This window comes from Procambarus clarkii, chromosome 31 (genome assembly GCF_040958095.1).
Source record: "Procambarus clarkii isolate CNS0578487 chromosome 31, FALCON_Pclarkii_2.0, whole genome shotgun sequence".
Classification (NCBI taxonomy): Eukaryota; Metazoa; Arthropoda; class Malacostraca; order Decapoda; family Cambaridae; genus Procambarus; species Procambarus clarkii.
In genome coordinates, this window is record NC_091180.1 from 22,786,999 (window position 1) to 22,800,892 (window position 13,894).

General features: G+C 44.4%; 1 protein-coding gene across 4 annotated transcripts in view; it reads left to right on the forward strand.

Annotated features, from left to right (window-relative positions):
• LOC123758729 (glutamate receptor ionotropic, delta-2) overlaps positions 1-13,894 on the forward strand; it is an 84,368-nt gene that overhangs the window by 63,792 nt on the left and 6,682 nt on the right. For all 4 annotated transcript variants that reach the window (XM_069334536.1, XM_069334535.1, XM_069334533.1 and 1 more), the window contains exons 5-11: positions 1,393-1,689; positions 4,410-4,494; positions 7,241-7,417; positions 8,493-8,593; positions 9,295-9,385; positions 10,086-10,241; positions 13,567-13,652. In XM_069334536.1, the coding sequence (XP_069190637.1) occupies positions 7,298-7,417; positions 8,493-8,593; positions 9,295-9,385; positions 10,086-10,241; positions 13,567-13,652 (554 nt within the window). In that variant the 5' untranslated portion in view covers positions 1,393-1,689; positions 4,410-4,494; positions 7,241-7,297. The remainder of the gene's footprint in view (positions 1-1,392; positions 1,690-4,409; positions 4,495-7,240; positions 7,418-8,492; positions 8,594-9,294; positions 9,386-10,085; positions 10,242-13,566; positions 13,653-13,894) is intronic.

Genomic DNA, 13,894 nt, shown 5'->3' on the forward strand with positions numbered 1-13,894 from the left:
CCACCGGCTCCCTCCGTAACTAATTTTGTGTGTGTGAGTGAAGGACCATTGTGTTAGACGTGGCCACCAGGAACCACCAGTGAAATAATCTAGGTCGTTACAGTATAAAAACTTGTTCAACTCATTATGGTGGCACACTCGAGGTCTGCCCACACACCAGGCGAGACAACCATTTCCACCATTTCCCTGACCTTTCCGTCGATTAGACCCAGCCTGACGGTCATACCCAGCCACCACCACCACCACGTACATATAATAGTTCACAGCCACGAGATAACCGCGATAGAGAGCGAGACAACATATCCCCGGGATGAGGACGGTCTCACGAGAGCTCGCACACGGGCACAAGGACTAGCCAAGAGCAACACAACCTGCTCTATGAGGTTAAGGCTCTATACCCACTTCCTTGTCTAGATGAGGAAGTGTAGTGGCCCGGGGGGGGGGGAATGGTATCGTATTCAGCATTTGCTAGGGATCATGAAGGTCTATACCCACGGTGAGTAGAGGATGCAGCGACATTACTAGTGACATGGCCGCCAACACTTGCCAGATGGAGGGGGAGGGAACGGGGGGGGGGCCCCGACCGACACAGTTGACATAATGACAGAATATGACACAGGGGAGCACAGTCCACCTGTGGACCTGGAGCACCATGTATTTAACGTGTATATATGTATTTAATATATATAAGATTTAACATACACTTAGAAACACACAAGTTGTTTACAGATGGAATGCATTAGGCAGTGATGTGGTGGAGGCTGACTCCATACAGTGTCAACTGTAGATATGATAGAGCCCAGTAGGCTCAGGCACCTGTACTCTAGTACAGTTGGTGACAGTTGTGAGGTTGTTGATTGACAGTTGAGAGGCGGGACCAAAAGAGCCGAAGCTCAACCACCCGCCAGCACAACTAGGTGAATACACAAGATCTAAGGAACACATCTAACCAAAGAGTCGAATGTTATTTATTTAATGATTTGTTTATAAGAAGGTATAGAGTGGGTTGTGGGAGTACATAAGAACATTGGTGTCTTAGTCTTGCTAAGCCACTAAACACGCCGCCCAGCGCTCCGGGCAGACACACTTTATAGTATTTAGACTTCTTCGCCATAATGGTGGAGGCGTCGTATGCTTAACTGTCCTCCCGTAGAGTTGCTCCACGGTGTTGGTGAAAGGTTAAACGCCTCAAGAGTCCCCCAAACTGTCTGCATGCTGTACTTACTGACTTGACCTGTTCAGCGGAAATTTTGATCAAGTTTCAAATGCATTAAATTCAGTTTGATTTCTTTGAACTTTATTCGGCTGAGAATGGTATTGCTTATGTATTAGGGACTGTGTGCGATATCAATCAAGAATATGGAATTAAGTTTTGAGATATTTCTTTGGCAGGAAAGGTGGCTGCCTCCCCCGCCAGTGATTGGCAGGGCCGCCGCCAGGGGGCTCCACCCTGCAGCCACTGGCGCTAACTCTTCACACAATTTCTCCAGCGTTTCTGTAAGCTGTGAACTGTGTAATTCTCCACGCCCCTGCTGCTGTTCAACGTTTAATTGAACAGCCACTTTAAGTGGCATGCAACCTTAACTAACGACACATAGGAGAGAAGAGAGAGATGTGGTAGAGAGATGAGGCCCGCGGTACGAACATTTAAAAATAGCAAGAGAGGAAAAGCCGGTGTTGGTGGCGGAGGTGAGGAAGATTTTGCTTTTTGTCTCCTACTGAAGGGGGGGATGTTAGGGGGTGAGGAGGGGGGGGGGGTAGGTTCAGGACCCACTTTAGTAGGAACCACCCCGCTGATTAGCCAGTCCTAGAGATGAGTGCAAGTTTGGTTTCTCCACATAATTATAAGCCACTGGGGAAGGGGGGACGACCATTCCGATTAGGGGGTTCTGGTGGGTGTTGGGGGGGGGGGGAGGTACAAGAATGCGCCAGTCCCCCCTCTCCCTCCCTTCCCCTCTCCCTCGACCCGCCCCCCCCACCAACCATCCCCCCAGCAGGGGAAACTCAATCTGAGTCCAGCTCTCACCATATATGTAACTGGCAGCCTTAGGTGCCCTCGGCCAATTTTCATAAGTGCAGTGTTTCAGGGGTGTACACGAGTGGTGGGTGGGGAGGGTGGAGGGGGTGGGCCTATATGCGCCCACCCTGCCTACCTATACCATTCTCGTACCACAAATAATGACAGAACAAGCCGGCCGGTGAAGGTATACCGCCACCACCGACCCACTCTGGCAAACACACACACAGTCTAGGTGGGTGGGTGTTAGTCTAAGTTAGTCTAAGTTACCCACCAAACTTCCCACCGCCCATCTATTAGAGCCCCTCGTGCCAGACCTGCCCTCCTCCTCCTCCCCCCCCCCCCTCCTCCCCACCTTCCCCCTCCAAGCCTCCCACACCTGTCATCTTCCAAGCATCCCTCCAACTAAAGATTTCTTCCCAAGATTCTCTCCCAGACTATGCACCCACCCACTAATCTCCACCCAGCTTCATGCTCACGCCCTGTCGTCTGTTCACCCGCCTACACACCTGCACTGCCACCCGCCTACACACACACACACACACCCTCCCACACACATTGTTTATCTAACGACACTTCGGTTCAATAATACACACAGCGAAAATCCCCTGTTGATACCTGGAGCGCGTTATTATGACGTTAGATAACGTCAGAAATATTTAATCAGGTCGTAAACCAGAATAAAATATCGTGATTTATATACCTTTATTATTTATTATTAACATCTTTATTGACAAAATTAATTACAATTTTGCCTAATCTGAGGATTTTGATAGTCTTATTAAAGTGAGGATAATGCTGGTATTCACTGTCACGCAGGACAGAGGGTCATACATAAGACAATAGGTCTAAACTGTAGGCTGAAGCACATATATATCATGGTTACAATCAATGTTTTAATGTATGGATATGTGAAAACATCTTTCTATTGTGCACTGCCACACAAGGGCAGGGATGGGTTCATAAATGATGCAGCTTAGAAGTAATATAAATAAAAATTGTTCTTCATTCTTTAAAATGGACAAGCAAATTTTGGGTAAATTGTTAGGATTTATATACTGAGCTTGTACACAGTGAGGGAGCCAGGTGAGGCGCGTCCCTGGCCACTCGCCTAGCTCCTTACACCACGCAATATATACATATATGAGTTGACATAAAATAATTTAACACAAGTTTTTAAAACTTGCACAAACGCTTTCCAATTTTTTTGCATAATCAACTAGGCAAATACTCTAACTTTGTCTAAATGATCGCAGCGTAACTTGAAAAACAAGAGAATCAAAATTAATTTTAAAATTGAATATTGAAAACTTCAGATTTTCAATTTAAAATAAAAAAAATGAACTAATCACCAATTGTTCATTTAATGTTATTCTCTGAGTAGCTTATGATCTTCATTTTCATCAAATTAGAATATAGGTTTTCAGTAAAGAAATTAAAAGCCCCAAGTTTTGCGAGTTGACTGATTTTTTTTGTTGACCAATGTCATTCTATCTTCACATAGGGAAACGTGTGTATTCTCCAGGATGTAAAGGTTACAACAAAATCAGATAATAAACAAAGGAGAAAAAACTAAAATCTTAAACCCCCCCTAAAAAAAAAATCTAAAATATTTTGGGGGCATTGATGAAAGTAACACATAATACATTGTCCAATGTTAATGTGTGATATATAACAAAAAAGATCATATTAACATAGTTATTCATTATTATTTGTGTTATGTATTACTCGGCAATAATATAAAGGCACCAACTGCAGATCCACTTTGTGGACACTTCTTACTACTATTCTTCTTCTTTGAGTGTCAGACAGGTGCTTGTATCTCTTTATTACTGCATTATCCTTCAGTTCCAGTTATTAGCAGCTGTTCTCCTTATCAACAAAACATTCTTATTTTTTAAAAATTCTTCTAAAATCAATTTCTGAAAATATTTTGATGAAAGTTTCACGATACTGAAGCCAGTAAGTTGAAGATTTGTTTAACATTTTTAAGTTATTTTTACACAATTGGAATATTTTTCGCTACCAAGTCCCCAATATGCGCGATAATATGCGCGGTCTAAGGGCTAGAGACTTGGCTGAGGAGAAGCCATCTTTGATCGGTGTCCTGGAGCTTACCGTTATCATCTATTATACAATCATCCGAGCATCATCGAATCCCAGACTTTGCTGCCAGCTTCATCTGTTATTGAGGACACCGCATCCGGTTGGATAAGTTAACCCTTTTCACGTATTATGGCCATAATCCCGTGTTATAGGTTGTCCAATCGTTAGGACGCTAGACCATAAAAAAACACCAGTGTGTTTCCCCTAATCAGTCAACCCATTTTCAGTGAAATGTTAGTAGATACACTCGTAGTCATATAGAAATTACGCAGTGTTAATTTCACAGAGTGGAGTTTATCTACGAGGGAGGATCGCCCTTTCCAGTGAATCACGTGTCGTCCAAGTCAACACTCCCAAACAGGACTAGACTGGTAACGGAAGGCTGTCCAACATATTCTACCTGAACTGCTTGACAGCTAAGATTTTGTTTCTAGTTATAATACTGTAGTTAGTCTACTAACTCTATAACTTGATTAACTAATGAAATTTATTACTTAAATTATTTCAACATTCATATGAAATAGGTGGTTCCAGCATTATTGGTTCCACCCCCCCCCCAAAAAAAAAAAAAAAAAATTATTTTTTTTTCTGGGCCGGGGAAGAGACTATCCCGGCGGTGCCCGAGGTACTCTACCCCGGCCCCGGTCATTCCACCCCTCATCTTTACATCTCTCCACACATCTGCCTCTCCTGTCCCTTCTCTCCACTCTGCCCCCTGTCAGAGGACCTTAGTGTAGCAGTAACACACTCGGTGTGTTACCGCTCGAAACTTGTTTAAATGTAACCTTTCCATGTCATCATGCATGCAAATTATCCATTAAATCAGTCTAATTCCAAATGTTCTGGAACGCTGTTGTTGACAAAAAATAAATATCACGGTATACAAATTGATTGGACGAGATTAAGCACCATCGGAGCACCAGTGCGAGAATATGTAAGGTAGAGAGGGATATATATACGAGTCTCCCATTAACACGAAAGCGCTCGAGTAATTCCCTGCTTCACTTTCCTTCGAGGTTATAGTCAGTACTTTTGATATATTTTCATAAACATATTGCATATTTCTAGTCTTTGCCTGGGAATGGACCCCATGACCCCACTTGGTTGTGAATGGTCTGCGCTGCCGACTAGGCTACAGGTTACTACCTTGTGGCTAGGCTACAGGTTACCACCTGGTGGCTAGGCTACAGGTTACCACCTGGTGGCTAGGCTACAGGTTACCACCTGGTGGCTAGGCTACAGGTTACCACCTGGTGGCTAGGCTACAGGTTACCACCTGGTGGCTAGGCTACAGGTTACCACCTGGTGGCTAGGCTACAGGTTACCACCTGGTGGCTAGGCTACAGGTTACCACCTGGTGGCTAGGCTACAGGTTACCACCTGGTGGCTAGGCTACAGGTTACCACCTGGTGGCTAGGCTACAGGTTACCACCTGGTGGCTAGGCTACAGGTTACCACCTGGTGGCTAGGCTACAGGTTACCACCTGGTGGCTAGGCTACAGGTTACCACCTGGTGGCTAGGCTACAGGTTACCACCTGGTGGCTAGGCTACAGGTTACCACCTGGTGGCTAGGCTACAGGTTACCACCTGGTGGCTAGGCTACAGGTTACCACCTGGTGGCTAGGCTACAGGTTACCACCTGGTCACCAAGTGGTCAACAATTTACGACAGACCACATATAAACACCACAGTTCCCGTGAGAGTAATGGCCATGATAGCAGCAGTAATGAACATGATGATGGGCTGAGGTATCATTAGGTGAGCGCCACGGCCCACTGTAGTGCGTTGCTCAAGAGAAAATAAGAAACAAATTCCCTGCTAAACTAAAATCAAATGAAGGCGTGATGCTCTGTCATAACACATGCAGTTATTGTCCTCTGTTTGAAGTTAGATGGAATCTTTGTTTTTTACGGTGAAACAATTAAATAATCACAGTTGAAGGTACCACGCCTGCCTTTGTGCTGACGTCTGATCTCCGTCAGTACCAGACCCATCAGGAGGTTCTATTAGTTTACAGAATATTAAAAACCGTTGTCAGTCAGATTTGTTGAGTGAAAAATAATGAGATAGCGTATTTTTCTTCGTAGAGTGTAGCTTGAATCAAAGGTGGCCTTTGGCGGAAGCTGCTCATGTGGACACGCACACGCGCGCGCGCGCACATACACACACACACACACACACACTAGGATGCGTGTATATATAAGAAGCCAATACACTGCAATAGGCAAGCAGTCACTGCAGTGCTGATCAGAAGACGGCTCGACCTTCCCGATCCCAGCTATTCTGCTGTTACCAACTCACGCATTGTTTAGGGAAGGCAGCCTCACACGAGCCAAGATCACCGCAGGGTTCACTGCTGGTCGTCACTGCCAGAATACACCACGCTGAAGGCTCCTAAAGACGATGGCAAGAAAAGGGAAGTGCCTCAAGTTCACAGCTGTATACGTGAGTACAGTTTCCACACAACTCTACAAAGAATTTATAACACTGTGTACACAAATTCCTGAATAGAGGTAATTTAATTTAAATTTTGCCCCGAGGGGTGAGTTTACTGGACAGCGTCACTCATCCTGTGAGTGGACACACCGCCATAGCAGCATGTTCAACACTCCCCAATAGGAAGAAAACCCTCTGGGTTGTTCATCCTGTCATTTGTACCTAGATATAGCTGGGACTTGCTCAACTGTCTCAAGTGAAAAGCTCCTCAAACAAGATTAACATTTGTCAAACCTTAAAATCTTACGTTATCTTGCAAGTGCAAAACGGGAGACTTTTTTACGAACCATATCTATATTTGCCAAATGGTATTTTCCTAACTCAAACAATGTGGGGTTTATTATTCAACACATATTTCTAATGACTCTTAGATGTTCACATTCTCTCAGGTAGTGGTCAAGGCGGTGTCCATCACTCGTCACAGATTCTGCAACTCCTCTGCTCAACTGTTGTTTCCATTCCGAATCTCTATGGATATTTGTATCCAAGACGAATTCTTGCTATTACTAATTCTGTCCTGCGGCCACCTCTTCGTCCATAATGATTAGGATTGCCAGCTGCAACCATATTTTACCATCGTACAGATTCACTGATTTGTTCTTCTATCCTTCTTTCCTCAGTTACCTTGTCACCGTGATGTTGCCTGACAATGCCTCTAATATGTAGAAGTCTTGGGTATGAAGTATTCAATATGGTCTCCTTCAGCGCCTTCAGCAGCCAGCACATCTGCTCGTTCATTCCCACAGCTTCCAACATGGGAGGGGATCCACAGAAATTTGCCGACTCTTATCCGATTGGTTTGTACCCTCACAGCTCTCTTGATCTCACCGACTATCGCAAGATTTTCTGCCCGATTTTTACTAAGTCTTTGTAGTGCTACTTTTGAATCAGTGCAGATCACTGCACCATTAGTGATTCGTTCAAGGAATCTTAACGCCATAATAATGGCAGTTAACTCTCCTTGCGTTGAAGAGACATAGTTCTCAATACGTGCTTTTCTTCATTTCCACGTTGTAAGGCATTATTCCTAATTACCGTGTATGCTTTACTAGCCCTGCCATTGACAGGATTAGATGACCCATCAGTGTAGATTTGATCTTATTCATTTCCAGTTTCTTTATCATTTTCCTCGAGATACTTTTGCCTCATTTCTTGTGGTATCATGTTGGACTTTTTGGCTGTCATCTCATTGATGATAGTCCTGCACGAGTCATCCTCCCAGGGAGGTAACCTAGCTACAGGCAGGAGCTCACGGGCTTGCTCAAGCAGGTGACGTTCTTCGAAGTAGCAGACTGATCTGTGATGCCATTTTTTGCTTCTCCTGTTTCCCCCTGTAAGTAGCACAGAACTCAGTTTTTTCTTGGCAATATCTTTGTAATTGGGAATCTGGCAATCTTAATTGCAATCTTAGCATTCAGTTCCTTAATTCTACTTTTAACACTGGGGAGAGAAAACCCATTCAAGTGTTACACCAATAATCTGTAGTTCATTTTCTCCCCGCTTATGATGAGAGTATGTTCTTGTCTTGTTTGTGGAGAGAGTGAAACAGTGTTGAACACATTTCCTTCCAAGGAATTCAATGGATTGTTTAATTTTCCGCCCAAGGTGGGAGCTTGTATTAGAACATCTGCATATCCCACTTGTTGTGTTCCTTCCGGAAATTCAGTATTTGCAGTGGTGTACATAAGTATGTTAAATAGTGGGGGGCTTAAGACTTAAGAATCTGGGATTTTCTATTTTACTAAATACAAAATCCCACAAATTGTATGCATTTGTATTTAAATACAAAATCCAATATTGCTTCTCTAAAATAGTATTTCCCAGAGAAATACTTCTTGTCTGTCGTATACATGGTGTTATTCCTTCCCGCAGACGCCACCTTACATCCTCACTCAAGGAAAGAAGCCCTTCTTGAAGGTTACCGGCTTCAACGTGGAACTCTTCAACATCCTGGCCAGCTACCTGGGCGTGTGGTGAGTCCTCCTCCTGTATGGCTCGCCCGCGGTCCTCCACACCCTCAGTGTAACGTGTCTGAAATTAGAGAAGGAAAGTATGGAAAGTCATAGGGTGAGGGAGGTAGAGAGGTGGGAGGAGTGAGGAAGAGTGGTCAGGGGAAAAGGAAAGTTTAGAATGGGAGAAAAACGAGGAAAGTAGAAGAGTAGAGGAAAGTAGAGTAGAAAGTGCTGCCACCATTCCTTCAATAGTTAAATATAAGACTAGGAATGGAACTTGTCTACAGAACATTATTATATGATGTTATCGTGTATCAACTGTAAGCATGTACTCGTATAACCAAGAATCTTTGTCATAATCTTAAGCCAGTAAACTTCAGAGTACTCACCACTCTAGGTTTCACTATATCATAGACAATCAAAGATCTAGGGGACAATTTATAAAGTTAATTATATATTTACTATTATATCTTTACTCATATGGTTATCATAATTCAATCATATCATTTAATGTTCAAATGTCAACATTAATTCACAATTTGTCACCACACAAGACATTGAGAGCAGCTACGGCTGACTGTCCCTGAAAATCACACAACACCTAAGTTGAAAAACACACTATACGTCACACCTTAAGGCTCACTCACCAAGGTCTCTGACCCAACACTAACTGTAAAATCAATATAATAATGTGTGGTAATGGTGACTACCGCGAGGATCAGCTACGACCTGCTGCTGCCCCCGGACGGACAGTACGGCTACCGCCTCCCCAACGGCACCATCACCGGCTCCCTCGGCATCATCAACCGCTCTGTAAGTTCCTCCACCTGTGACGCCACCCTCACCTGGCCCCCCCTCCCTCACCTAACCCCCTCCCTAACCCCCTCCCTCACCTAACCCCCTCCCCAACCCTCACCTAACCCCCTCCCCAACCCTCACCTGGCCCTCCCCAACCCTCACCTGGCCCCCCTCCCCACCCACACCAAACCCCCTCCCTAACCCTCACCCATATGCTCACTTACCAAGATTTTAATGTTGGTGTCTTACTTGTATCAAAGCACGTGAGAAAATCTATAAATATATTACAAAACAAGTTTTTTCTCAATTGTAAATTAACTATGTAAATTGAATTAAATCTCAATTGTAAATTAACTATAAATATTATTTAATATTATGTCTAGATTAGGTGTGTTGGTTTAGGGAGTGTTTACAATGCAGCGTGGAAGTGAACAAAGCACGTCTCGAGTCATAGCTTCGCTCATGTTCAAGTGGACATGTCAAATTCTGACTTAATGAAACCTACAACAGTCACCATTTGCCTCTTGTGTTGTGAACCCGACGGTCCTTTGTTTTGGTGATGGACCAAGATTTAGGACTCGGGGCACTGCTTTCGTTCTTGCGAATGAGGTGCCATGTGAGTGCGTGAATGAGTGAGATCGAGTGAGTGAACGAGACAGGCGGGGTACATCAGTATATATAACCCAAATCCTTACGAGAATGTGTGAGGTTCCAGGAGGCGGATCTGTCGTCGGCCCTGACTTTAACCCGGGAGAGGAACGAGTACACAGACATCTCTGACTCCCTCTTCATAGACGACTTCGTGGTCATCTACAAGAGACCAGTGCTCGAGCCAGACCTCTTCAGCTTCGTCAAACCCTTCACGCTCCCAGTAAGTACCGGGCGACGACCAGGGTTTCACCCTTCTCACTCCCAGTCAGTACTGGGGGACAACCATTGGTGTATTTTAATTTTCTGACCCCCTAAAGTAAAGATCGAACTACCCAACATAACAAACTTAGCTGTCTACGGTAACAGTAGTCATATCCAGTGGCCTCTAGGAAGCTGTTGCTGTCTTCGTGGGGTAATTGACTGTATCTATTGTGTGTGTTCCCTAGGTGGCTCAGTTTCAGGGTGAGCCAACAGGAATGGTGCTGCTCTCATTTACCTGTCGGATGAAAATCACCACTTTACCAGTTGGTAAACAAAAAAGAATATGTATAGTGCAGCGAGCACTGATACGGTTACAAACTATTTTACCTTATCCTTTTGATCTGGTATGTGGCCACATGTGTGTTATATTATAAACAATGACAAGATTATTTAATTCTTTATTGCTATGAATTTGTGTATTGCAAATGTATACATTAATGTCTTTAAGCAATTGTAATATATCAAATATTTGTTAAATATTGATTATCATAGTATATTTTAGTGGCAAGTAATTTAGTTGCCGAGATGGGCTCGTAAGCCTCTGGTATAACCACACCTGCAATAAGTGGGGTTAGTGGCACAAAGATATTGGATCTAATCTCTATTATTAAACCTCCAACCTCCATTATTTTATAATATGCAGGTACGGAGCCCAGTCCTATTTTACTAAGATTTAACCCTCTTGTTGGGCTAGAACAAGTAGTTTTTGTTCACTATCTATGTTGAAGTAGAGTTGAAATGGCGTATGTTACACTCCGTCAGTTCTTGGCTTCAGGTGTGGCTCTCATTCCACTCACAACTTCTTTACTTTCACGTACCTATCGTTTTTAAACAGTGTGTGAACACTTAAATCAGTTTTATGTTGTAGTTTACGCCACTAACCCAAGGTCCATGGTTATAAAACGGCTATGATTAAGCAGGTTGTATATCGTGGAGTGTCCCCCATGAGGTGGTGGAGCAATGTTTACTGTGTGTGAGGGAGTGTGGCAGCCCTGCTGCGGCGTCGGTGTGATCACACACGCCTGGCACTGTGTGACGTGTTTCGGTAGTGCAGCTTTTACCGGCCAAGTGTAACATTGCTCTCTTTCATCTCAAAAAAAAATGCTGCTTTGCCCTTGTTGTGTAACAATTGCAGGAGTAAACAATAAACAGATGAACAATACAATTTACTTTAATGTTAATCCTAATAAGCATAAATGGTACCTGAACTTGCTTGGCTAATACACTATAGAAAAACAAACAAAAGCAAGAGATTAACGTTATGTTATAACAAAATAGTGACTATCAACATGTCCACACAAATCCACCTCGACCACTGTCACACAGACTTGTGATTGTCACAAAGTAGGAAGCAAGCAGCGAGGAGTCGTGGTGAATTCCCAAGAGCACCAGAGAGTGCTGTTCCATGGTCCCAGACGGTGTATATACACGCCTGCGGGTGACATCACGTCTGGTGGCAAGGTGCAGTGTGAGGAGAAACCGGTGAGATAAGCAGCAGTTAGCGGGCGCTAACAGGCCACCGGCGGACACACCTGGCCTGGGCTCGTGGGGCTTGGTGGGGTGACCCAGGGGGAGGGTATCCAGACGTCTGTCTGGGGTGGCTGTCTGGTTTTATGCTGTCGTAGAGATGGCTTGTAGCATGAAGGCATTGAGGGTGGTAGGAAGAGGCAGCTTTCCACGGCTGTGCAGGGGAAATATGTGACAACTGTTTCTGGCAAGACACACTTATATCACTTTAAACCATGTGTCTTGATGTTTATACACATTTATGTGCAGTTGACACCAACATTCAGGTCCACGGATGTAAAACAGCTGGTATTAAGCAGCTTGAACATCCCAGGTGTGTCCCCGTAAGGTGGAAGACCAATGTTTACTGACGCGATCCACTCCCAGAGCGTGGATCCCTTCGGTTTTAAAGATCCATTTATACTATCATTAACTAAAAGTATTTGGTTAAACAAATATTCATTGAGTATATACATGTATTTTAGTGTGTTACCATGATATGCTTATAGCTATTAGATGTAGTTACATATCCTGGTATGGATCCATTAAAGATGCTCCCAGGGATGGTGTTCACAAAATGGTCGAAATACGCTGACTTGACACACTGTCTTGGAAGAGCTTGGTTTGTTGTATAAATAGCCATGCCTTGTCCATGTGCTTTCATAGACCATGTTGCTCAGACATGTTATGCTATAGGTGGAAATTTTCCAAAATTAGGTAACGTCACCCCCACACACCCCAAATCAGTACTGGGGGACGACATTTAGATAGCGTCACCCCCTCACATCCCCACCAAGTACTGATGGCTGATCTCGACTCCCTATGGTAGCTGTTTACTAGGCAGGTATTGAAGGTGACTAGACCCTGGAGTCCTCTCTCCGTGGAAGATCCTCTTCAAAGAAGCCTTGCGCTTCTACTGGATACCAGAGTAGTCTTCCTTCCAGTTCGACCCCTTTTTTCTAGGGTGGGGGTGGGACCGACCCGAGGTTGTAGCCATGTGATGACGTTCCAGTGGGCACCTGACTCCCGCCATATAGGCACCAAGGTCAATGTTAATACCATGATTAACGTGTTGGCTAAGCTGTATGAACTCCGCTCATACTAGAACAAATAATGTTATTAAATAGTTGGAAGGAAAGAACATTTGTTTTAGGCTGCGTGAACGTTTAGCTGAGCGTGTGGGTGAAGGTCGCCGACGACCCTCGGGACTAGCGGTAGCCCGCTAGTTGAGCTCTCCTCTCTGGACGACTGAGGCAAGGCTCACTGCCACACCACATGGGGTCCAGAGCCTTGTGAAAGTCTGGCCACACACTCACACAGTCTCCACCTCTCACGTGAACTCCTGAGCCTCCACATAACACAGTCCAAGAAGTGGACTGGGGCGAGAGAAGGGGCAAGACTCTCCAACACACATCACAATTCACCCTGAACGCCAGGTTTTTCACGTCAAAATATCTTAATTCAATTCTATATAATTGCATTGTGACATCTCGATCCTCCCTCCGTCTCGTTGTCCCCCGCCAACACGTCCCCCAACTGCCTCGCCATCATACCTTCCATCACACTGGAACTCCTACTGGATTCAGGATATATAATCTTTAGCATGTCGTGGTCCACGGGTTAAGACGCGCGTCTAGGGATATTTCCATCTCCGTCCTGCTCCAATATCCCCACCACCACCACTGTGCCTCTTCCCCACCACCACCACTGTGCCTCTTCCCCACCACCATATTGGTTGGCACCGACACCTCCGTCACTATCACCATCCGTGTTTACAGCTGTGGGTGATGGTGGGGGCGAGTGTGGGGGTCACGGCACTCTTCACCTGGGTCATCCTCACAGCCACTCACCTTCTCCACCTCAGGTCAGTACTCGCTAGTCTCGCCTCTCAATGAATAAACTGTTACTTTTGCAATTAGTAGTTGTGAAGGTTTTAAAAACTAAAAGTAAGAAATCTGTTAATTGTAGATAAGAACCGATAAATTTCAAGTAGATTAATTCTGTCAGTAATCCGTCTATCTTAAAGGAGATAAAAGCTTATTACAAATGTCAAAATGAGTAATGAAGATATCAATAATACCAAACTTTTTGTTTGAGATCAGTCTC